General features: G+C 42.3%; 1 protein-coding gene across 1 annotated transcript in view; it reads right to left on the minus strand.

Moving 5' to 3' along the window:
• The window catches only part of ANO2 (anoctamin 2), a 136,635-nt gene that overhangs the window by 88,252 nt on the left and 23,619 nt on the right, over positions 1-24,764 (minus strand). Inside the window, exons 4-5 of the mRNA XM_075275073.1 lie at positions 5,078-5,176; positions 906-1,060 (exon numbers count right to left, since the gene is read on the minus strand). Of these exons, the coding sequence (XP_075131174.1) occupies positions 906-1,060; positions 5,078-5,176 (254 nt within the window). The remainder of the gene's footprint in view (positions 1-905; positions 1,061-5,077; positions 5,177-24,764) is intronic.

Raw genomic sequence — 24,764 nt, forward strand, 5'->3', positions numbered from 1 at the left:
TCCTCCAGATTTCCTCCATGCCCTGGCTTAGTCTGAGCTTGCATGTGTTCTGAATGAAAACTGTAGACTAATAAGAATCCACCAGTGGATGCTTATCTCCACTGAGAACAAAATGATTGGGTATGTTGTTTATCGGATACCCTCAAAATTGGCAAATTTGGCAGACAATAGTCAAATTCATATGGCCACTTGAAGACTGAATCACTCGAAGAGAAGCATCCCTTTAAGAAGGGCGCCCAGCAGAGGGCACCAGTGACTGCATTAACCATCTGAAATGGCAAGTTGACTGAAGTACTAGCCTAAGGTGGATCATGGATGTTAGATTTTTATTGGTGGATTTTGCCAATTCCATTGAGCTTCAGTTGGTTCTGAAGATCAGACTAATTGTATTGTTACCCAGTCTGAAAAACAACTAGCCCCCCTATCATTGTATACGACATTGAATCCCACCATAAACATTAGAACCAACTCAGATGAAGTCACCAATTTTGGTGGGACTGGTCAACTATGATGGCCACCCAATTCTCCAGAGTACATGTTGAATTTCAATGGACTACATCTAAGGGTTGGTTGTCACCCAGCTCTACGATATCTACAGCCTGCTTCAGGTTATGAAAGGAGAAGGGTTAACAGACAACTGGATGTTGGAAGTGTCTCGGCGATAACTAATACTCTTGTTGAATCCAATAAATCTCCCTCTGACCTGAGACGTGTGAATTGTTCATAGTGGATTTTTATAGTTATCACAGTCATATGTAGGTTCCATGTGATGCCGGTTTGAGGTATGTTCTCTATATGACTAATACAAGTGTTTAATCATATTCACATATTCTTCCAGTTACGATAATTCAAACCATCCCCGACCGTCTGTATAGAAGTTATAGGATGAGGCTCCGGCTACTCACAGATGCATTTTGTCTCTGGAGAAGGGATAAGACAAAGGTTTCGTCTTTGTGTTTTCGCTAATATGTGGCACTTTGGGTTGTAAAGGCTTGGTACATTTGTTCCATGCTCCGGAGAGCTTTACCATGATACCTTTTTCTTCTTTAACATCATACATCTGAAAAATAGGGAATATGGAAAAGTTTATATTGTATACTTGTGTTATAAAGAGTATATATGTTACAGGAATGGCTGTACACATTAGACATTAACACTCAATATCTTTGCTTAGCGTTCCGCTCTTATGTAGACCCATGTGTCCACATGGATATAGACTACAAACAACACTTCTACAGTTGGATCCTAGATGGAAAAAGTGGGTATACGATACACTACAAAGACTAGAGATGAGCGAACACTAAAATGTTCGAGGTTCGAAATTCGATTCGAACAGCCGCTCACTGTTCGAGTGTTCGAATGGGTTTCGAACCCCATTATAGTCTATGGGGAACATAAACTCGTTAAGGGGGAAACCCAAATTCGTGTCTGGAGGGTCACCAAGTCCACTATGACACCCCAGGAAATGATACCAACACCCTGGAATGACACTGGGACAGCAGGGGAAGCATGTCTGGGGGCATAAAAGTCACTTTATTTCATGGAAATCCCTGTCAGTTTGCGATTTTCGCAAGCTAACTTTTCCCCATAGAAATGCATTGGCCAGTGCTGATTGGCCAGAGTACGGAACTCGACCAATCAGCGCTGGCTCTGCTGGAGGAGGCGGAGTCTAAGATCGCTCCACACCAGTCTCCATTCAGGTCCGACCTTAGACTCCGCCTCCTCCGGCAGAGCCAGCGCTGATTGGCCGAAGGCTGGTCAATGCATTCCTATGCGAATGCAGAGACTTAGCAGTGCTGAGTCAGTTTTGCTCAACTACACATCTGATGCACACTCGGCACTGCTACATCAGATGTAGCAATCTGATGTAGCAGAGCCGAGGGTGCACTAGAACCCCTGTGCAAACTCAGTTCACGCTAATAGAATGCATTGGCCAGCGCTGATTGGCCAATGCATTCTATTAGCCCGATGAAGTAGAGCTGAATGTGTGTGCTAAGCACACTCATTCAGCACTGCTTCATCACGCCAATACAATGCATTAGCCAGTGCTGATTGGCCAGAGTACGGAATTCGGCCAATCAGCGCTGGCCAATGCATTCTATTAGCCCGATGAAGTAGAGCTGAATGTGTGTGCTAAGCACACACATTCAGCACTGCTTCATCACGCCAATACAATGCATTAGCCAGTGCTGATTGGCCAGAGTACGGAATTCGGCCAATCAGCGCTGGCTCTGCTGGAGGAGGCGGAGTCTAAGATCGCTCCACACCAGTCTCCATTCAGGTCCGACCTTAGACTCCGCCTCCTCCAGCAGAGCCAGCGCTGATTGGCCGAATTCCGTACTCTGGCCAATCAGCACTGGCTAATGCATTGTATTGGTGTGATGAAGCAGTGCTGAATGTGTGTGCTTAGCACACACATTCAGCTCTACTTCATCGGGCTAATAGAATGCATTGGCCAGCGCTGATTGGCCAGAGTACGGAATTCGGCCAATCAGCGCTGGCTCTGCTGGAGGAGGCGGAGTCTAAGATCGCTCCACACCAGTCTCCATTCAGGTCCGACCTTAGACTCCGCCTCCTCCAGCAGAGCCAGCGCTGATTGGCCAGAGTACGGAATTCGGCCAATCAGCACTGGCTAATGCATTGTATTGGCGTGATGAAGCAGTGCTGAATGTGTGTGCTTAGCACACACATTCAGCTCTACTTCATCGGGCTAATAGAATGCATTGGCCAGCGCTGATTGGCCGAATTCCGTACTCTGGCCAATCAGCACTGGCTAATGCATTGTATTGGCGTGATGAAGCAGTGCTGAATGAGTGTGCTTAGCACACACATTCAGCTCTACTTCATCGGGCTAATAGAATGCATTGGCCAATCAGCGCTGGCCAATGCATTCTATTAGCGTGAACTGAGTTTGCACAGGGGTTCTAGTGCACCCTCGGCTCTGCTACATCAGATTGCTACATCTGATGTAGCAGTGCCGAGTGTGCATCAGATGTGTAGTTGAGCAAAACTGACTCAGCACTGCTAAGTCTCTGCATTCGCATAGGAATGCATTGGCCAGCCTTCGGCCAATCAGCGCTGGCTCTGCCGGAGGAGGCGGAGTCTAAGGTCGGACCTGAATGGAGACTGGTGTGGAGCGATCTTAGACTCCGCCTCCTCCAGCAGAGCCAGCGCTGATTGGTCGAGTTCCGTACTCTGGCCAATCAGCGCTGGCCAATGCATTCTATTAGCCCGATGAAGTAGAGCTGAATGTGTGTGCTTAGCACACACATTCAGCTCTACTTCATCAGGCTAATAGAATACATTGGCCAATCAGCGCTGGCCAATGCATTCTATTAGCTTGATGAAGCAGAGTGTGCACAAGGGTTCAAGCGCACCCTCGGCTCTGATGTAGCAGAGCTGAGGGTGCACAAGGGTTCAAGTGCACCCTCGGCTCTCCTACATCAGAGCCGAGGGTGCGCTTGAACCCTTGTGCAGCCTCGGCTCTGCTACATCAGAGCCGAGGGTGCGCTTGAACCCTTGTGCACACTCTGCTTCATCAAGCTAATAGAATGCATTGGCCAGCACTGATTGGCCAGAGTACGGAATTCGGCCAATCAGCGCTGGCCAATGCATCCCTATGGGAAAAAGTTTATCTCACAAAAATCACAATTACACACCCGATAGAGCCCCAAAAAGTTATTTTTAATAACATTCCCCCCTAAATAAAGGTTATCCCTAGCTATCCCTGCCTGTACAGCTATCCCTGTCTCATAGTCACAAAGTTCACATTCTCATATGACCCGGATTTGAAATCCACTATTCGTCTAAAATGGAGGTCACCTGATTTCGGCAGCCAATGACTTTTTCCAATTTTTTTCAATGCCCCTGTGTCGTAGTTCCTGTCCCACCTCCCCTGCGCTGTTATTGGTGCAAAAAAGGCGCCAGGGAAGGTGGGAGGGGAATCGAATTTTGGCGCACTTTACCACGCGGTGTTCGATTCGATTCGAACATAGCGAACACCCTGATATCCGATCGAACATGTGTTCGATAGAACACTGTTCGCTCATCTCTAACAAAGACTATTAAAGGGGAACTTTCACCACCTCCATCAACTTCAACCCTTTAATAGGTTCCCCTTCACTGGTTCCGGCACACTTGGAATTTTTTCTCTAGCCCCTACCGTTCCAAAGTAATCATTTCTGTTAATTTCAGCACAATTATGCTCTCTGATTTTGGGTGGGCGGTCTCTGTCTTTTTGCTCTGGTCCAAGGACCGCCCACCTGAGAGTAGAGAGTATGATTTTGCTGAAACTATCAGAAACAATTACTCGGGAATGGTGAGGGATAGAGAAGAAATTCCAACTGTGCCAGAGTCAGTGGAGAGGCACCTGTTGAAGGATGTCAAGAACTGATGCTGTTGGAAGGGGTGAAATTCCTCTTTAAAGAATGAATTACAATTATTTAAGACACCTCTGGCAAGGGATCAGGCCCAACCCGTCTTTCAAAATCTACTAAATAAGCATCAGCTGAACATCTAATACACATAAGTCAGTAGATGTATAGAGTCAGTAGACCCACCAAGATCAGTAGGTTTGGCTGACCTTAGGTTATATTTATGGCCATCTTAAAATGGTTGTCCCACCAAAGCAATTTTAGGATAGGAGATAAATTGTAGATTGTACTCATCATGAGAATGGGAGTGTTTAGCTCCTCAGTCTGACTGAAGTGGTGGGGGTAAAAAAATGCCCCCGTTTTATTCATTTTAATCGGAACACCAGAGACAGCTGAGCACTGGGCTCCAGAAGAATTGAAAGGAACATAGATGCTCATGTCTAATGCTTGCTCCATTGAGACTTAGGAACAAAACATCCCAGTTCATAAAATACCCCCATTATCCAACTGCTGGGACCCCGCTAATCTTCATCGTATGCCCTTTCCTAGTTACTTTGGTGGGACAACCTCTTTACGATGCTTAATAGTGGGAGCTGTGATCCCCGACATTCTGTATACATATCTGTGATTATAGCCCTCCCTACTGGTTTCGGACTGGTTGTGGCGTCTATGGCAAGTCCCTTCTGTATGACCCTTGTTCTTACCTTTTTTGTGGGCACCTTTATTTTAAGGAATTCTGCTTCACGACTCAGAACATGCCATGGTGCGTGAATCCTTACAAAGTTTAGACCCTGGTTTTTAGTCTGAAATATGGAATAAAAAATCAATAAACACTGAGATGGAAGTGACATAATATGGCATTGTTTACACTCATATGCAATGTATGGAGCATGATGTAGAAGAATGAGAAGACCAATGATGTACCTCATCTAATCGGCACTGTCACCCTGAGCATTTTGGTATTTTGTTTATCCAAATCCGTTCAGCCATTCCAAAGATATAAGCCCTACAAGCTAAGTGGGCAGTAACAATGTGGTTCCTCTGGGGCGGGCTCTCTGTGTGTTATATATTATGCAATGTTACAGCCCACTTGGCTAGTAGACCCTACTTTACATCAACTCTAAAAGGGCTTATATCTTTGGAATGGCTGAACGGATTTAGATAAACAAAACACCTAAATGATCAGGCTGACAGCGCCGATCAGATGAAGTGTGTTATTGGGCTTTTCAAATCAAATATAAGATCTTCTTTAAGGGTTTGTCAAGTGACAAATGGTGCTAGAGTAACTGTTTTCTTCTTTCTGGAAGAGAGCTAATTTGCTTACTTTTTCCCAGGAGGCTTTGCCTTAAGACTTTCTACCTAAAACTCAACAAGTTGAATCAGTAATTTTGATGACGCTGTTCACACAATAATTTGTACTCAATTTGAGCTGACAAAGTGCAAAACTGTACAACAGTTCTGGCTAATGGTGGGTGTCTCTAGCTGAGAGCACCAGTCATGTTTTAGGACTCTTTAAGTGATTTTACACTGTTTTCTGGGGTCTATGCGCATATTACCCCAGACAGAGAGTTTACTCCTCGCATCCTCTCTGGTCCTGGCACCTACATCAGGGCAATGCTGGTACACCAAAGAGTTGTGGAGTCCTAGGAGAGGTAAGTACCAAGAATCATACTCACCACTCGCTCTTGTGTCCTTACACAACCAACGAACACGTCCATCACCATCACTACTGATGGAACTATTCATAGTTTACCAGGCCACCTCATCATTGAGGAGAGCAGTTTCGGCTAAAACCAAGAGGGTGGTATGCCCCTGCCTTCTGATAAAAAACATGCCTATAGACCACAGACAAGAACTAGGGTGTAACTATGGGGGGTCCATGGAGAAGGGGGTGGCAAAGGCAATTTGGCCAAAATGGAGAGCCTATTACAAATAGTGCATGGTAGGTGGTGGATTCTGTTATTGGTGTTACTTCAAGGACCTGGAGCCTCAAGTTATGACTCTACCAAAGAAGTTTGGACCGGTTCCTACCTAGCTATGGAAGGAAGGGGGACTGAAGAGGCAAGTGGTCTGATTCTGGATACGAGAAGGGGTCACACAAGACAATCTCCTCAAACCAAGACATTTAGAGTCAAAGCTCGGACAAACTAAGGGGCAACCAGAAAAAAATCAAGTTCTAGGTTTCACAGCAACTGTTCTAACACATCAACGTATCTGACATCTAGGAGAGGTGATAACAAGGTTAGACTTCAGCTATTTCCCCCATGAGATTAATTTAAAAATTGTTTGTCCGACAATTGTCACCATTTTCTGTGGAGAAGAAGACCTTTCATCTACTTCCGGAAACAAGTTCACATGCATGAAACACCTTGAGGCCTCAAGGGCATTGATTTTCTAGTAATGGTGACCGGTTTCAACGAGGCCTCGGGAGAAATTTTCCGACCTAATTTTGACAGGGTTGGAGTGACTAAGCTAACTCCTGTCCAACTGAGATAACCAAAGATCTTCAAGGACCACAGTGACCTATGCCCCAAAATGGACCCCCGACCCACTACATCATGCCCGTTTCTGCAGCTACTCAATACAAAACAAAGGCTTGGACTCCTCTGCATCCACTATAGCGGTTTCACATACAGATGAGCAAGTGTGCGTAGAACATAACCCCCAATATCTAAGCTCTAGACCACCAACAACAGCTTCTCTATGGAAGATTGGGGATTTCTTGCCATAAAACAGTCTATTTCCAAACTTTAAACATTCGGCTTTTTCTGTCACATCATTTAAAGCCTCACGTTACACAATTCTAGTTCTACAAATCCAGAATATTTATATTGGGAGGGCAGAGCGGGGTGTGCAGATTCAGGGGGATAAAACCAATCATAAAAAGGGCTATATAGTTTTATGGATCCTGAAGCTTTCCAAGCCGCCATTCTGCTTCCAGTACAATTAGAATATTATTTTTTGGTCTAATAAAATTCATTCTGACGTTAAAACAAAGTCTTTTTGGTAGCTCGGCCATTACTGATAGACGGCAATAAATGGTTAATGATTACCTTATATATCGAGATCGGGATTGTATACCCACAAGTAAAATGTAGGATAAAGATGTCATTGAGAACAACGGAGTGAAGTTCAGCTTGGTTTGCCATTTGCTTATCTATCTATATATCTATCTATCTATCTATCTATCTCCTATCTATCTATCTATCTATCTATCTATCTAATCCATCTATCTCCTATTTATCTATCTATCTATCTATCTATCTATCTATCTATCTCCTATCTATCATCTATCTATCTATCTATCTATGTAATCCATCTATCTCCTATCTATCTATCTCCTATCTATCTATCTATCTCCTATCTATCTATCTATCTATCTATCTATCTAATCCATCTATCTATCTCCTATCTATCTATCTATCTATCTATCTATCTATCTATCTATCTATTTTCTATCTATCTATCCATCTATCTATCTATCTATCTATCTATCTCTCTACAGTATCTATCTATCTATCTATCTATCTATCTATCTATCTATCCATTATCTATCTATTTATCTATCTATCTATCTATCTATCTATCTATCTCCTATCTATCTATCTATCTATCTATCATCTATCTATCTATCTATCTATCTATCTATCTATCTATCTCTCTACAGTATCTATCTATCTATCTATCTAATCCATCTATCTATCTCCTATCTATCTATCTATCTATCTATTTTCTATCTATCCATCTATCTATCTATCTATCTATCTATCTATCTATCTCTCTACAGTATCTATCTATCTATCTATCTATCTATCTATCCATTATCTATCTATTTATCTATCTATCTATCTCCTATCTATCTATCTATCTATCTATCTCCTATCTATCTATCTATCTATCTATCTATCTCTCTACAGTATCTATCTATCTATCTATCATCTATCTATCTATCTATCTCATAATCTTTTTATCCATGTTATCTATAACCAAAAAATCAACATAACTGCATTCTGCCTCCTACTTTTCCTCCTACATGTGTGACACTGTCCCCCGCTGTGATCTCTGGGAAATCTAGTCCAGTTTTCCATTATTAAGGAACTGGACTACATTTCCAAGAGTGTCCAATGGACGGAGACATAGGTAGGCATTGTGGAAGGCGTCATTCTCATCTTGCCCCTGATGCAGGGTCATGTGACACAACTTGTTCATCAGTAGACATATTGTGACCACAGCAATGCAGTCCCCAGAGAAATGTAAATCTCCTATATATTTGGTGAGACTTTTGCTCTTTGGAGGAGGAGTCCTGGAAGTGATGATCCGGCCCCCGCAGAGCCCTGGTCTCATCATCCTCCAATCTGTCTGGGATGACATGAAGTGAGAGATGGATTGGAGCAAGCCTACATCCACAGAAGATCTGTGCTTAGTTCTCCAAGATGGCAACGGGAACAGCTTCTCTGCCCAAAACTGTCTGCAAGTACCAAGAAGAACTGATGGAAAGGTAAAGCGCAAAGGTCGCAACAAATATTGATGGGATTTACAGTTCTCTTGACAAAAATAAACCATTAACCCTTCTGTTTCTGAAAGCGTTCCCACTGTGCAGCATTTTATCCCCACCCGTCTATAACTTTTGCAGAGCTCTATATGTGATCTACCACTACAATAATGCCATGAGCTTTACCCGTTTGATGACGTCTATGGGCACTGTGCAGACAACGAGCAGAACTTCTCAGGTTTCGCTCTATCAATGTTTACCAGTTCTGTTTCCAGCCAATTCAGAAGTAGGGAAACTCCCTATAAATAGACCCGTATCAAATTCCCACATACAAAGATCCCGATGAACCGTCGCACAACAACACGATTTATTATGATCCGCTTGTCAACAGAGACTTACAGTAGAACTGGAGTCCAATACCTAGATGTTTATATAGGATCACCACTTGGCAATATGGCCGCTACGACTCTTCACAATGAAGTGGGAGTGAGACCAAGAGTTTTTGAAATTGTTGCAGTGAACGGAATTGATGGAATCAAATCATCTGAATAAATCCAGAGTCTATAGAAGTCATAGACGTGTCTAGTAATAACAACACGCTCACTACAACGTTCTTCCCATTCACCATGAAGAAACATATACAAAAAAATCCCCTAGGAAATGTCCAGACTGGAAAAACCTGGAGTTGACGTCAAGAAGCCTCAGAATTCCCTAGCAATTAAAAGCATTTGCTTGAAATCATGTTATGAGTATATGTCTCGTCAGCAGAGTATATACAACCGAGTAACCAATCCCCAGGGTGACCACGTAGCTCGAAAGGCTACTGACAAAATAAGACACTTGTAGAAGGCAAACCAAAGCTGCCATGCTGAAAACGACTCTAGGAAGAGGGGTAACTGTTCTTCTTCGGACCAAGTCCAAAATTTTTGTCTTCCATGGACCACTGAGATGTCTCAGGTATCAGGATCCCGATATGAGTGATACATTAGGGGTGATACATTAGGAAAAAAACTCTCATCCTGGTCCTCTTCTTGGGAACATCCACCATGATCCAGAAGTGGCATCTAGAAGAATGATTATCCAAAAGAGGAAAGGTCAAGAGATCCCCGAATAATGTCACTTCAGGTTCTAACAAAAAAATTTTGACCCAAAGCAAATCGTTCACCTAATCTAGGGGCCTTGCTCATCTTCAATCCTGTGTCATGATAACTAGGTAGGAGAAAATTGATCTGCATCGAACCAGATTTAACCCAAATTCTCCGAAAGTTTTGGACTTGACCTGAACCTGGAACTTTTGGGATTTGTCACAAAATACTTCAGACCCCTGTAATAAATGGAGGCCTGAGGAAGTGAGTAAACATAATAACAGGTATGCTCACTGTGCCTCATCTCTCCTGGGAATCTTGAGGTTTCTGGCATCCTCTTCGGCCCCTGAGGGTCACCACTGAGGTCTGTGACTGTGCCTCAGGCAGTGTCATGATGTTGGGCCTCCATGTGCCCAATCACAGGGCCTGTGATGTTAGCCAGAGGTCCACGAGAGGTAAGGCAAGGCCTCAATTTTTGATACCCGGGGTTGTGAGTGCTTCCAGTTCATCCCGAAACAAAATATAAAGGTTAATATTTGTCAAAAACAATCTAGTGAGGTTCACCTATCTCTAATGCCAGCAATAAACCATCCTGAGACCCCACGTGTGGGTGGATGCTCTTCATCCTAGAGAGTGGGCCCACTCACAATTTTGCCTAAGAACACATGTATAAAGAATGGTATCTAAACATCCTCCAGGAGCAACTTCTCCCAACCATCCCGGAGACATTTGGTATGGACCAATGTCTTTCCCACCATCATGGACACCATGTTGCAAGGCAAAAGTGATAACTAAGTGACTCGGTGATCAAAGCATTGACATTTTGGATCCCTGGCCAGGAAACTCCACCAATCTCAATCCTACTCCAAACCTTTCTTCAATAATAAAGTGGATTTGGCCAAGAAGTAGATACCAAGAAAGTCAGCTCTCCAGCTGCTATGAAACTACAACTCCCAACATGCTCCATTCACTTCCATGGGAGTTCCAAGAACAGCAGAGCAAGTATGCATGCTGGGAGTTGTAGTTTTGCAACAGCTGGAGACCTGCCCTAGACCATCATTGTGAATTAACCCTTTAACTAACCAAGAACTTGAGGAATTACTGGATTTCTACTCTCCTATTGTCCCAGACAACAAGGTATTTTACCCTTCTCTATCCTAGATATCAGGATACTGATATTAACTCTTTCACTGCTATAGACCACTAGGGTCCCAGAAACTAACCTCCAGGTGTATGTAACATTACAGTACAAATATAAGACTTCTTGCACCTTTGAAACATTGGCAGTGCCCTCATTACTCCAAAGATCTCATTTGCATATTGAAACAAATAGCAATATATTGGTAAATGCTGCACCTAGCTGGGTTGAGATACTTGCTCTGCTGACTCTAACTCTGACTCTATCTGCAGGGCTGGGGTGATATGCTGGTTCTGGTGACAGTAACCTATCTATCTGCAGGACTGGGGTGATATGCTGGTTCTGGTGACAGTAACCTATCTATCTGCAGGGCTGGGGTGATATGCTGGGTCTGGTGACACTAACCTATCTATCTGCAGGACTGGGGTGATATACTGGGGTCTGGTGACACTAACCGATCTATCTGCAGGGCTGGGGTGATATGCTGGTTCTGGTGACAGTAACCTATCTATCTGCAGGGCTGGGGTGATATGCTGGTTCTGGTGACAGTAACCTATCTATCTGCAGGGCTGGGGTGATATGCTGGTTCTGGTGACACTAACCTATCTATCTGCAGGGCTGGGGTGATATGCTGGGTCTGGTGACAGTAACCTATCTATCTGCAGGACTGGGGTGATATACTGGGGTCTGGTGACACTAACCGATCTATCTGCAGGGCTGGGTGGATTTGCTGGTTCTGCTGACAGTAACCTATCTATCTGCAGGACTGGGGTGATATGCTGGTTCTGGTGACAGTAACCTATCTATCTGCAGGGCTGGGGTGATATGCTGGTTCTGGTGACACTAACCGATCTATCTGCAGGGCTGGGTGGATTTGCTGGTTCTGCTGACAGTAACCTATCTATCTGCAGGACTGGGGTGATATGCTGGTTCTGGTGACAGTAACCTATCTATCTGCAGGGCTGGGGGGATATGCTGGTTCTGGTGACACTAACCTATCTATCTGTAGTGCTGGGGTGATATGCTGGTTCTGGTGACAGTAACCTATCTATCTGCAGGGCTGGGGGGATATGCTGGTTCTGGTGACACTAACCTATCTATCTGTAGTGCTGGGGGGATATGCTGGTTCTGGTGACACTAACCTATCTATCTGCAGGGCTGGGGTGATATGCTGGGGTCTGGTGACACTAACCTATCTATCTGCAGGGCTGGGGTGATATGCTGGTTCTGGTGACAGTAACCTATCTATCTGCAGGGCTGGGGTGATATGCTGGTTCTGGTGACAGTAACCTATCTATCTAAAGGGCTGGGGTGATATGCTGGGTCTGGTGACACTAACCTATCTATCTGCAGGGCTGGGGTGATATACTGGGATCTGGTGATACTAACCTATCTATCTGCAGGGCTGGGGTGATGTGCTGGTACTGATGACACTAACCTATCTATCTGCAGGGCTGGGGTGATATGCTGGTTCTGGTTTCACTAACCTATCTATCTGCAGGGCTGGGTGGATTTGCTAGTTCTGATGACAGGCTCTCTATAAAGCTATGAATAGGTTCTATTGGCTGTAACAGTAACATCTCTAACACTTGGATCTTGTTCCTCAGGAGCAGACAATGCTGCACTTACAATGGACTTAGATCCTTCTGAAAAATTTATCGGCACAGTGAAAATTCCCATGATGACATGGAGATGGCGAGACAGAAATGCTGTCAACAGCTGCAAATTTATTCCTTATGCGCCATGAAAATTCTTCTCCCCCAGAAGAAGCGTAACAACAACCTGCTATGTACATGTTGTATTCTACAAACCCAAATCATTGTCAGTCGCTGTCATAAGTTATTGTTTCCAGCCTAATATTAAAGTACGGCATGTAATAAAATGTTAACATGTGGCCTAGGTCTTATGACTTTAGAAATTTTAAGGGGCTGTCCGCTTTGGACCATTCATTTATCCATAGATGGGTATTTGATCAGGGCGCAGTCAGATGTTAACTATGAAGGAACCTGGCAAAAACTGTTTCATTTTTTTGCAGCACCTCCACATGGGAAAACCGGGGTACCTACATTTTCATCAAAAGTTGAAATATGCGCAGGGTCTTGTTGGGCAGCTTGCTCTATGACTGTATAAGCCTTTATGCATGATGTCCTATCAGTTTTTCTGCTTCTAATAGCCCCATTATGGCTGCAGCACATTTTGCATTTCTCTCTTAGGCAAGGGGATGTGTACAATACAGAGCAGTCTGCTTCCCCATCCATTATTACAACTACTGGTCTCTTCACATGTAATTCTGATGAGTAACTGTAAAATAGCAAACAAATAGCTAAGAAAAGTCCAAGTGACCATAATATAGGATATTGAGAGTACTAGACTGCAAATACAGATTATGACGCAGCTAAACAGATCCTTAACATGCAAAGAAATCTGATCACAATCAGGAAATTGACTTATTGTCGGAGACTGACATCCCATCAATGAGTAGCAACATAGACTCTCCTTAGATACACTGTGAGCTTTCAGAAACTGCAGTCCTCTCTGCACAGTGTACAGGTAGGAAAGACTACAAAGGCTGTAAAGAGAGACGTTCCCTTCTCCCTCCACTTCCCATGCTCCATCCTGAGCCAGTTGGTTTCTAAAGACAGAACTTCCTTAGTAACAGGGAGTGAACAGCAAATTAGCAAGAAGGGAGACACTGACTGGCAAGAACTGTAGAGAGATTTTCAGGCACAAAACAGCAACATTTTTAAATAAAGCGCTTGTTCTACTAAATGAGACTTAGGACAGGTTCACATTTGCGCTGGATGCTCATCGTTGACTATAATGGGGTCTGATGGGTGTCTGCCATTTTCATACTGAAAATGGCGGAGAGGAAAGCCTATTTCCAATGGTTTGCAGCAAAGTGAATCTGTGTAATGTATGGATATGCCAGGTCTTATATACAGTCCTATGAAAAAGTTTGGGCACCCCTATTAATCTTAATCATTTTTAGTTCTAAATATTTTGGTATTTGCAACAGCCATTTCAGTATGATATATCTAATAACTGATGGACACAGTAATATTTCAGGATTGAAATGAGGTTTATTGTACTAACAGAAAATGCGCAATATGCATTAAACCAAAATTTGACCGGTGCAAAAGTATGGGCACCTCAACAGAAAAGTGACATTAATATTTAGTACATCCTCCTTTTGCAAAGATAACAGCCTCTAGTCGCTTCCTGTAGCTTTTAATCAGTTCCTGGATCCTGGATAAAGGTATTTTGGACAAACAATTCAAGTTCAGTTAAGTTTGATGGTCGCCGAGCATGGACAGCCCGCTTCAAATCATCCCACAGATGTTCAATGATATTCAGGTCTGGGGACTGGGATGGCCATTCCAGAACATTGTAATTGTTCCTCTGCATGAATGCCTGAGGATTTGGAGCGGTGTTTTGGATCATTGTCTTGCAGAAATATCCATCCCCGGCGTAACTTCAACTTCGTCACTGATTCTTGAACATTATTCTCAAGAATCTGCTGATACTGAGTGGAATCCATGCGACTCTCAACTTTAACAAGATTCCCGATGCCGGCATTGGCCACACAGCCCCAAAGCATGATGGAACCTCCACCAAATTTTACAGTGGGTAGCATGTGTTTTTCTTGGAATGCTGTTTCTTTTTGGACGCCATGCATAACGCCTTTTTTTATAACCAAACAACTCAATTTTTGTTTCCAAAATGAAGCTGCCTTGTCCAAATGTGCTTTTTCATACCTCAGGCAACTCTATTTGTGGCGTACGTGCAGAAACGGCTTCTTTCTCATCACTCTCCCATACAGCTTCTATTTGTGCAAAGTGCGCTGTATAGTTGACCGATGCACAGTGACACCATCTGCAGCAAGATGATGCTGCAGCTCTTTGGAGGTGGTCTGTGGATTGTCCTTGACTGTTCTCACCATTCTTCTTCTCTGCCTTTCTGATATTTTTCTTGGCCTGCCACTTCTGGGCTTAACAAGAACTGTCCCTGTGGTCTTCCATTTCCTTACTATGTTCCTCACAGTGGAAACTGACAGGTTAAATCTCTGAGACAACGTTTTGTATCCTTCCCCTGAACAACTATGTTGAACAATCTTTGTTTTCAGATCATTTGAGAGCGGGCTGTCCATGTTCGGCGACCATCAAACTTAACTGAACTTGAATTGTTTTGTAAAGAGGAATGGTCCAAAATACCTTTATCCAGGATCCAGGAACTGATTAAAAGCTACAGGAAGCGACTAGAGGCTGTTATCTTTGCAAAAGGAGGATCTACTAAATATTAATGTCACTTTTCTGTTGAGGTGCCCATATTTTTGCACCGGTCAAATTTTGGTTTAATGCATATTGCGCATTTTCTGTTAGTACAATAAACCTCATTTCAATCCTGAAATATTACTGTGTCCATCAGTTATTAGATATATCAAACTGAAATGGCTGCTGCAAACACCAAAATATTTAGAACTAAAAATGATTAAGATTAATAGGGGTGCCCAAACTTTTTCATAGGACTGTAGGTTGATACACAAAGTATACAAGAAAATTGTATATCTTTTCTCTATGAACCAAATACACTATATTTGCTGGAAACCCCTTTAATATGGGAATGGCAAATTTCATCTTGTCGAGTCTACAGCGCAGGTCTTCATGGACTGAAAAGTGCGAGTCTCTCCACGTTTACAATCATTTCAATGAATTATTGATGCCAGGGTGTTAACCTTTGCTCTGACAAGCTAACATTAGCACGGCTATTACTGTGACATTATTGAGATGGATTCAGGTGTCCATTACCAGGACACGGTAGTTCATCAGTCTCCAGTTGTCTTTGCCTTACTTTACACTTTATAGAACCAAGGTCCTTCAGATGTCATAAACTGCCCAAGCCCCAAGTGTGTGCATGCTTTATGGCAGTAGTAAGTACTAACTAATCATAGCTGATGGGCAGAAAAGTGTCCATAAAAGTAAGACTCCAATAGCCGATAGGGTGTATACCATCAATTGACAACAGAGCTGCATACAGTCTTATTTGTGTGTGTAATGTTAATATCCAACAATATAACAGAGCTGTTCTCCTTCATCTTCAAATACTGAGATGACTCTGCTGACCTTGTCATAGTCTTTGCAATAAAGCTGCCAAGAACGTTACTGAAAATAGGAAATGATATGCTTCAGTCTATGCAGCAATGCTGACAAGCAAGTTCCAGAAAACAGGTAATGAGATAAATCTGCTGACATTTCTACAGTCTATGTAGCAAAGCTGACAAGAGAACTACAGAAAATAGGAAATCAGATGACTCTGTAGACCTTACCACAGTCTATACAGAAAGCTGACGAGAAAGTTGCTAAAAAGAGGAAATTATAAGATTCTGCTGACCTAGCCAAGGAGAAGCAAAAAAACTGATAAGAGACCTAAAGAAAATAGGAAAGCAGATGACTCTGCTGACCTTGCCACAATCTATGCAGCGAAGCTGACATGGGAGTTACAGATAACAGGACATGATATGACTCTGCTGACCCTTCCACGGTCTATGCATCAAAACTGACAAGAGAGCTACAGCAAACAGCAAGTGAAATGACTCTGCTGACCTTTACACAGTCAATGCAGCAAAGCTTACAAGAGAGCTACATCAAGTAGCAAGTGAGATGATTCTGCTGACCCTTCAACAGTCGATGCAGCAAAGCTTACAAGAGAGCTACAGAAAACAGCAAGTGAGATGACTCTGATGGCCCTTCAACAGTCAATACAGCAAAGCTGACAAGAGAGCTACAGAAAACATCAAGTGAGATGACTCTGCTGATCTTGCCTCAGTCTAAACAGAAAGCTTACCAAAAACAGGAAACACAGGCTACTGTGCAAGCTCAAGGGACTATTGTACAAATTTTAACATTTCAGGATTTTATATGGGATGGAAAATAACAAAAAATCATTAATATTGCTAAAGAAAATATTGTTATAATAAAAACCTGATGCCATTTCTGATGTTACATTCCCCTTCAATTCTGTGCATATTACACTAGACAATACATGGTAGGGAATGTAGTGCCGCCTGAGTCAGTAACATATTGCCGGGGTTAGATTCGCAGACTCGCCCGTCTTAAAATGATTTAACACTGTTGGCAACCATCACATACTTTTATTTGGTGAACACAAATACAGAGACAATGTTTCCCTTTGTCGATCTTCTTTGGCAGGAGGAAAGGTTACAGATTTGGTCTGGCTTAAAATCTTCCTTCTCTAAATTTCTGCCAACATTCCTGGACTGAAAACTGGGAAAAAAATAGAATTTGGCCTAGTGCGCTATTAAACCTGCCAGAAAAAAAAAAAATCACCACAAAAGTCAAATCTGCCAACGTACAGAGACCCAACAATATTATGGGACAAAGTAGACTCAGGACTTCGATGCCTTCCAGGTCTTCTGCCAGTCTCTACGTTCTTGTCTCTCTCCAACATACAGGAAGTTACTGGTCAGCCAATCCCTGGCCATAGTGGTGTCCTACCTCAGCTGGTGATTGGTTAACCAGGATTTTTTGTCGAGAGGAAACAGAAAGTAGAGACTGGAAGAAGACTTCGTAGGCAATGAGGGGGGGGGGGGGCATTTGGGATTAGTGACGTGAGAACTTTTTTGAAATTTTAAGTCTATTGAAAATATTTTTACTAGAGATGAGCGAACAGTAAAATGTCTGAGGTTCGATATTCGTTTCGAGTAGCCCCTCAATATTCGACTACTCGAATCGAATATCGAACCCTATTATAGTCTATGGGGGGAAAATGCTCGTTTCAGGGGTAGGTAACGTTCGATCAAATTATACCTACCAAGTTCATGAGTGAGGGTCGGGATGGATCCTCCGAGAAGTCTTCTCCGTGCAGTGTCCCCATGGCATCTTCCGGCTCTGAATTCACTCTGCCAGGCATCGGGCCTGGGCAGAGCCGACTGCGCATGCCCGCACTACAAGCGGACACTACAAGCGGACATGCGCAGTCGGCTCTGCCCAGGCCCGATGCCTGGCAGAGTGAATTCAGAGCCGGAAGACGCCGCGGGGAAGCTGCACAGAGAAGACTTCTAAAGGTAGGAGAAGAACCAGCATTGATTGGTCGACTTTATAGCATTCGGCCAATCAATGCTGGTTCTGCATCAAACTTTTCGATTCGAATAGCGAGTGGTACTCGATCGAATACGAGTATTTCAAATACCGTAGTATTCGATCGAATACCTACTCGATCAAGTACTACTCACTCATCTCTAATTTTTACGTGATTGAAAACCCCTTTAGAATTTTAGGCAAAAATATTTGATGGGGTTTCCTAAGATTAGTTTTTTTAGCTAAATTTTTTGTAATTTTTCTAAAATTACAAGTTTGATTAAGAAAAATGGTAATGAGTTTAAGACAATACTGCTAAAGTTTTTGCTAGCGCCAGGTAGATTGGCCAACCAGAATACGAGAGGACTTTCTGGAAGGCCAAAGATCTAACACAATAATGGTCCAGCACAAGACACCCAAATTTGACAGGTATTATGGTTTCTTTCCAGTGGTTGTTGGATGGTGGGCCCCCCAGAATCATTTTATCTGGTGGGGCCAAGGAACCTCAGAGTAGCACCAATCTGATTGGGATACCCACATGCCATTAGTGGTCTACTGAAATTTGATTATTCAAATTTTTGAATTCAAATAAAAACAAACACAACAAAACAATTTTTTGTGTCTGGAATCTATCAGGAAATGCTTCATGTGAAAGGCTTCTGGTGATTGCTTTTCTAATACTTTATTTTTCGGTGACGACTCCATTCTATGAGCCAAGATGTGTTACAGTCGTTTCACAAAATCCTTGATTTATTTAATGCTGAAAATAGGATTTAGACAAACTTTCCACTCAACATTTCAGACGGTGGAGACGTTGCGCTCTGTTGTTGAGGTCCCACGCTGAGTGCTCGACTGCCGAGGATCATGTTGTTCATTAGATACTTATATCTTTAGGAGTAACCTACTGTGTCCTGGAGTGAAAATTACATTGTTTGATTTTCGAGATTCTGACAAGGTGGGTTGCTGTCTAGGAATTTTTTGAGAAAATCACACTTGGAGCCCAGGCATATAAAGCCTGTGTGTAGGCTCATAGAGTCCCTTACGAAGCCATAGACACCTCAAGTGCTGCCATACAGTACCTCACTTAGACACCATATACCCAATTTGGAGCAATACCAGAGGAGAACACATTCATGCTCTAGAATACACTCCAACATTTTTGGTTACGTCTACCGATGAGTTCTCGAGGAAACAACTCCATGTTCCTCTATAACAAAATAAAATCATAAGGCATATGTATATATATATTATGGGTTCCATATTACCAATCCATGTCAAGACTATGTGTCCTTATAATCGAGTCTAGAAGAAGACATCATCCACCAGAGAAAACTCCTTCAGGTTATATTTCCAACAGCCATTGATGTTTCATATTCTTTCTACTACTAAGATAGTTTACCAATATTTTTCCTGCTCAGACACCAACTTTTGTGCCTTCTGGACTAGTAAAAATAGGACAATACCCAAGAATGATGGACCATCAGGATTTTGATATCTTGACATGCAGGTCTACAGGGCTTTTACTGCTAAAATGGATGGATCTAGAGACGAACAAGTCGATTTGTCATACAAATTTGTTATGAATTTCCTAGTTTTGGATGTTGTTGTAGGCCTCCCTCTTGTGATGAGGGACTATAGATTGAGTCACTGAGGTTGGATATAGTCTTAGGAGACCACAAAGTGCTAAACACAACTTTTCAGGCTCAATTGGAACACTTTTGTTTTGGACCAAATGTGTTTGAACCGAATGAAATGTGACCCGAATCAAACCATAAAATTCGATAATCTCTACATGGGTCCCATGGACACAAAATGCAGATGTGTCAGAGTAGTTAATGTCATGAATGTAGATACCTAATAGTCCTAAAAACTACAGCTGACCACATGACTGTTGACTTGATAGGCCAGCAGCTACTCTTTCCTGACTTTATGATAGACATGAAGTCTCAACTCAAGGGAAAAATGGAATAGCCATTGCTGGACAACTCTTCTGGCAGCTTATCTTTCATGAGAACAAAGGATTAGACATGTTGAAATGCAACAATCCCGAACCTTCTGTTCCACCACAACCACCGAACAAACGTTGGCATACTCCAAGACTATCGTAGGTTCAGCCAATTTTCTTATGTGTACAGATACCATTGTAATCTGATATTTTTATGGTTCCTCAATGATCAGTTAGATGGCACAAGTAGATATTCACTTGACTGGCTCAACCGGGGTCATCGTGACATGACTTTTTTTGCCCTATCAATGTAACCATGATCCTACAACTTCACCTTGACCTCACTTTCTGGTTACATAAATTTCTACAAGCTGTCTGTCCTCTTCCATCATCATTACTCATGTACGGAAAGAAACGTTTGGCAAATATCCCGTGCAGGTAAAAGTCATCACACCTTCAAGTGGCCAAGCTGAACAAGATACGGGACATATGATGCTCAAGACAAGAAACATGATCTTACGTAGAGTCATTGAGAACACTTAGTGCTGCTGGATGATGGCCATGCGCACTTTACATAGACAACGTAGGCCAAGAAAGGTCATCAGGAGTCATCTACTGATAGGATTGGTTAACAAATCCAATCGACTTGATCCAATTGACTTGCATTACTATTAAGGGCAGAGTTAATCATAGTATTAGACACAATACCGTACTAAGTCTACGTCAAATTTGCCCAAAGCAATCATCTCTGCATCTTCTAATTTTGAGGACACCGGCTACTGAAAATTTGTGCACCAATGTGTGTGTTTCGACTAGAATTGTCAATAGAAATCTGAAAAAGAAACCCAAAAATGCAGCATTTGGATAGCCACAAAATATATAATTACAAAGAAAAAAAATTTCCATATTAGGCAAAATTTTGACAAAATTTTTCTATACTTTTCGGTCAAATGTGAAAATTCTACAGTAAAAAAAAACCCCAAAACTTAAAAATTGTTGCAAATGATCAGGCACAGAATCTTTGTCTGGATAGTGTCATATATTTTTTGTTCTTTTTTTTTTGAACAATTTTTATCTGACTATATTACCAATGCCAAAAAATTTAAGTGAAATTATTAACAAATATTGTGCCATTTGGTACAGCCCCCCCCCCCCCCAAAAAAAAAAAAAAATAATGTAAGGGATTGTTCATTAAAACAACTCTTTTCTATATACACTATTATGGTATTTGGACCTAATTGGGGGGGAGAGAGGATTGTCTTTGGTTGGACCAATGCCCAAAGTGGGTCAAAAGGAAAATAAAATAAAATTTTATGTAGACTATGACATCTGCATGGATAGCGTCTTAAACTATTAAGCTATTTAGAAATTTAAGTAAATTTTTTAATCATAGTAAAATAATAAAGAAAAATAATTTTAAAAAATTTAGCCTAAAAAGGACCAGAATTCAATATTTTTTTATCTTTTCAATCCACCATTTGTACTAATACACATTCTACCAAGGAGACAGTTGACATCTGACAAACCTATGAGACCTTGACAATTGTATTTCCATCTTATTGTGGTCATAGTTCTCCCATTTCGATATCTCAGCAAAAATTCTGTATTTTTTTTTTTTTTCTGCTGCAAATGACTCTTGTTCTTTGTTCCAACAAAATATCTCATCTTCTCCTTCAGACACAACATGAATCTCCGAATTGTTGATTTCAGAAAGATTACAACCCGGGAAACAGTTTGTAGGTCTAAATCTTTGTACAGATTCCACGTGGAACCGGGACAAGAGTCAAACTGAGTCAGAGTTCATGAACCGAGCGCGTCCCTAAGTGAGTGTTTAAAATACAAAGTGCCATTGTTGGCCTGCACTGAACACATGATGCCGGTGGGACAATCTAGCTACATATACTGTATATATATATATATATATATATATATATATATATATATATATATGGACATGCTATAAAATAGTATAAAAAAAACCACAAAAATAAAGGGCAAACACTACAACGTTAGATTGTCCCCTAAAAAATTTCAAAAATTTATTGAGTGTTAAGTAATTCACAAAACCTAAGAAGTGTGAGGGAATTTAACATATTTTTGGCTGTCCTTATCTTCTCACGCCTTCGTACAATGGACATAATTTTGGTTTAAACAATCCCAACACGACAACTTTAGTTTGTTTTTCCATTGTACCCTAAAAAATTTCCAAAATTTATTGAAGTTCTGGGTCTTATGAGATTGTAGGGCAGGGATAAAAGTGAATTATCCACCACAGTGGAGATAGAAGTCTCACGATCAATACAAAGAATCACTTCCAAAAGAAGGTTCTGGCTTCAAAATCCAGAGTTAGAAAAAATGCAGTACCAAAAATGGCCACTGGAGGCCTGGATATCACAATGTGTGCTGTAATTTGTATACTATACAGGGCAGGAATGTGAATACTATACACAAATAGTCTAAAAGGGCACCCAAAATGACAGCCCTATCCGACTATCGTATGACCACATGTAATAACCATTTGATATATTATATACCATTCTAGGTGGACGTTCATTTGTATAATCGGTGGGTGGGCAGATCAGTGAATGTAGCATGGACTATCCTTATTCTCTCACACCTATGTACAAGCGACATATCTTTGGTTTGAGCAACCCCTTATGTTTCCCCTAGGTAAAGGTCTTGCTGCCAAGGGGCATAACGCAAAAAAAGATGTTGAGGGTGTGGACCATAAGATGTCACAAAGCATGCTGAGTCCTTGAAGATATTGCCTTAGTTGCATTCGAACCCAGGGCTGCAAGGCAGAATGCTAGCTAGAGATTCACTGTGATGCAATACGTACATAGGCATATGCTAATATTAAGGGCATATATAACAATACAAATATTAGAATCTTATAGTAAAGTCAAATTCATCCGAATCGCTTTGGTTTGTCTGGTAACAGTTCTGTCTTCTGATAAACTCCAGCTTGGTATCTCAGAGGAATTGGAATCTCCTTCCTCTGGGATCAGAAAAAAACAAGTGAAGATTCTCAGCGCTAAGCTCAGGGAATTCAGGGAGAAAACTAATATCCAAAGACACACGAGACTGAAAGTATATAGAGCAAGCGATGGCACTGACCTCGGCTTAAAGGGATTCCATCATTAGAATTCCACTTTTTAAGACTAACACGTAGGAATAACCTTAAGAAAGGCTCTTCTCATACCTTTAGATGTCTTCTCCATGCCGACGTTTGATAGATATCCCGTTTTTTTCGGTATGCGAATTAGTTTTATCGCTGCACTGGAGGCGTCCCCTGTGCTGCCAAAAAACTCTCCATCGATGGCCTCTGTCTTCTTCTGGCACGCTTTTTCGCAATGTCTTCTTACGATGGTTTCCTCATATCTGCGGCAGCGCCGCACCTCCCATGAGGCGACCTGAAGCGACCGCTTCAGGCGGCGCTATGTCAGGACCCCAGGGAGGGCGGCATTTTTGCTTACCTAGGCCAGTCCAGGACAAGCTGTCCTGGACTGGCTTAGCACCGAGCGGTGGATTGGGGAGGCCGCTGAAGCAGTGCTGCTCCAGCAGCCTCCCCTCACGCTCAGGCAGAGAGCAGGTCCTCTCCCTGCCTGCTCTCTGCCTGCGAACGCCTCTAAGCCCCGCCCCCTTCGCTTCGTCCGCCCCCTTCGCTCCGCCCCGCCCCCTCCGCCTTTCGGGGGGTGGCTTTCTGTCGTTCGCCTCGGGCGGCGAAACAGGTAGGTTCAGCCCTGATCTGCGGCCATTTTCTTGTGGCCACTTACATGAACGTACTGCCAGAAGAAGACAGAGGCCACCTGGGAGAGTTTTTTCTCTCCAGTGCAGCAGTAAAACTCATTTGCAATCCGAAGAAAACCGGTATATCTACCGATCAGCAGCGCGGAGAAGACTTCTAAAGGTAGGAGAAGAATAAACTTTCTTAAGGCTATTCCTACGTGTTAGTCTTAAAAAATGGGATTCTAATGATATAATCCCTTTAATACAAGAAGTGTAGTCTAGTATTGTCATAGTAGTGGGATAATACACACAGTGATGTCACAGTACAGGGATAATACACACAGTGATGTCACAGTACAGAGATAATACACACAGTGATGTCACAGTACAGGGATAATACACACAGTGATGTCACAGTACAGGATAATACACACAGTGATGTCACAGTACAGAGATAATACACACAGTGATGTCACAGTACAGGGATAATACACACAGTGATGTCACAGTACAGGGATAATACACACAGTGATGTCACAGTACAGGGATAATACACACAGTGATGTCACAGTACAGAGATAATACACACAGTGATGTCACAGTACAGGGATAATACACACAGTGATGTCACAGTACAGGATAATACACAAAGTGATGTCACAGTACAGAGATAATACACACAGTGATGTCACAGTACAGAGATAATACACACAGTGATGTCACAGTACAGAGATAATACACACAGTGATGTCACAGTACAGGGATAATACACACAGTGATGTCACAGTACAGAGGTAATACACAGTGATGTCACAGTACAGAGATAATACACACAGTGATGTCACAGTACAGGATAATACACACAGTGATGTCACAGTACAGGATAATACACACAGTGATGTCACAGT

The sequence above is a fragment of the Leptodactylus fuscus genome, chromosome 5 (assembly GCF_031893055.1).
Source record: "Leptodactylus fuscus isolate aLepFus1 chromosome 5, aLepFus1.hap2, whole genome shotgun sequence".
Lineage (NCBI taxonomy): Eukaryota > Metazoa > Chordata > Amphibia > Anura > Leptodactylidae > Leptodactylus > Leptodactylus fuscus.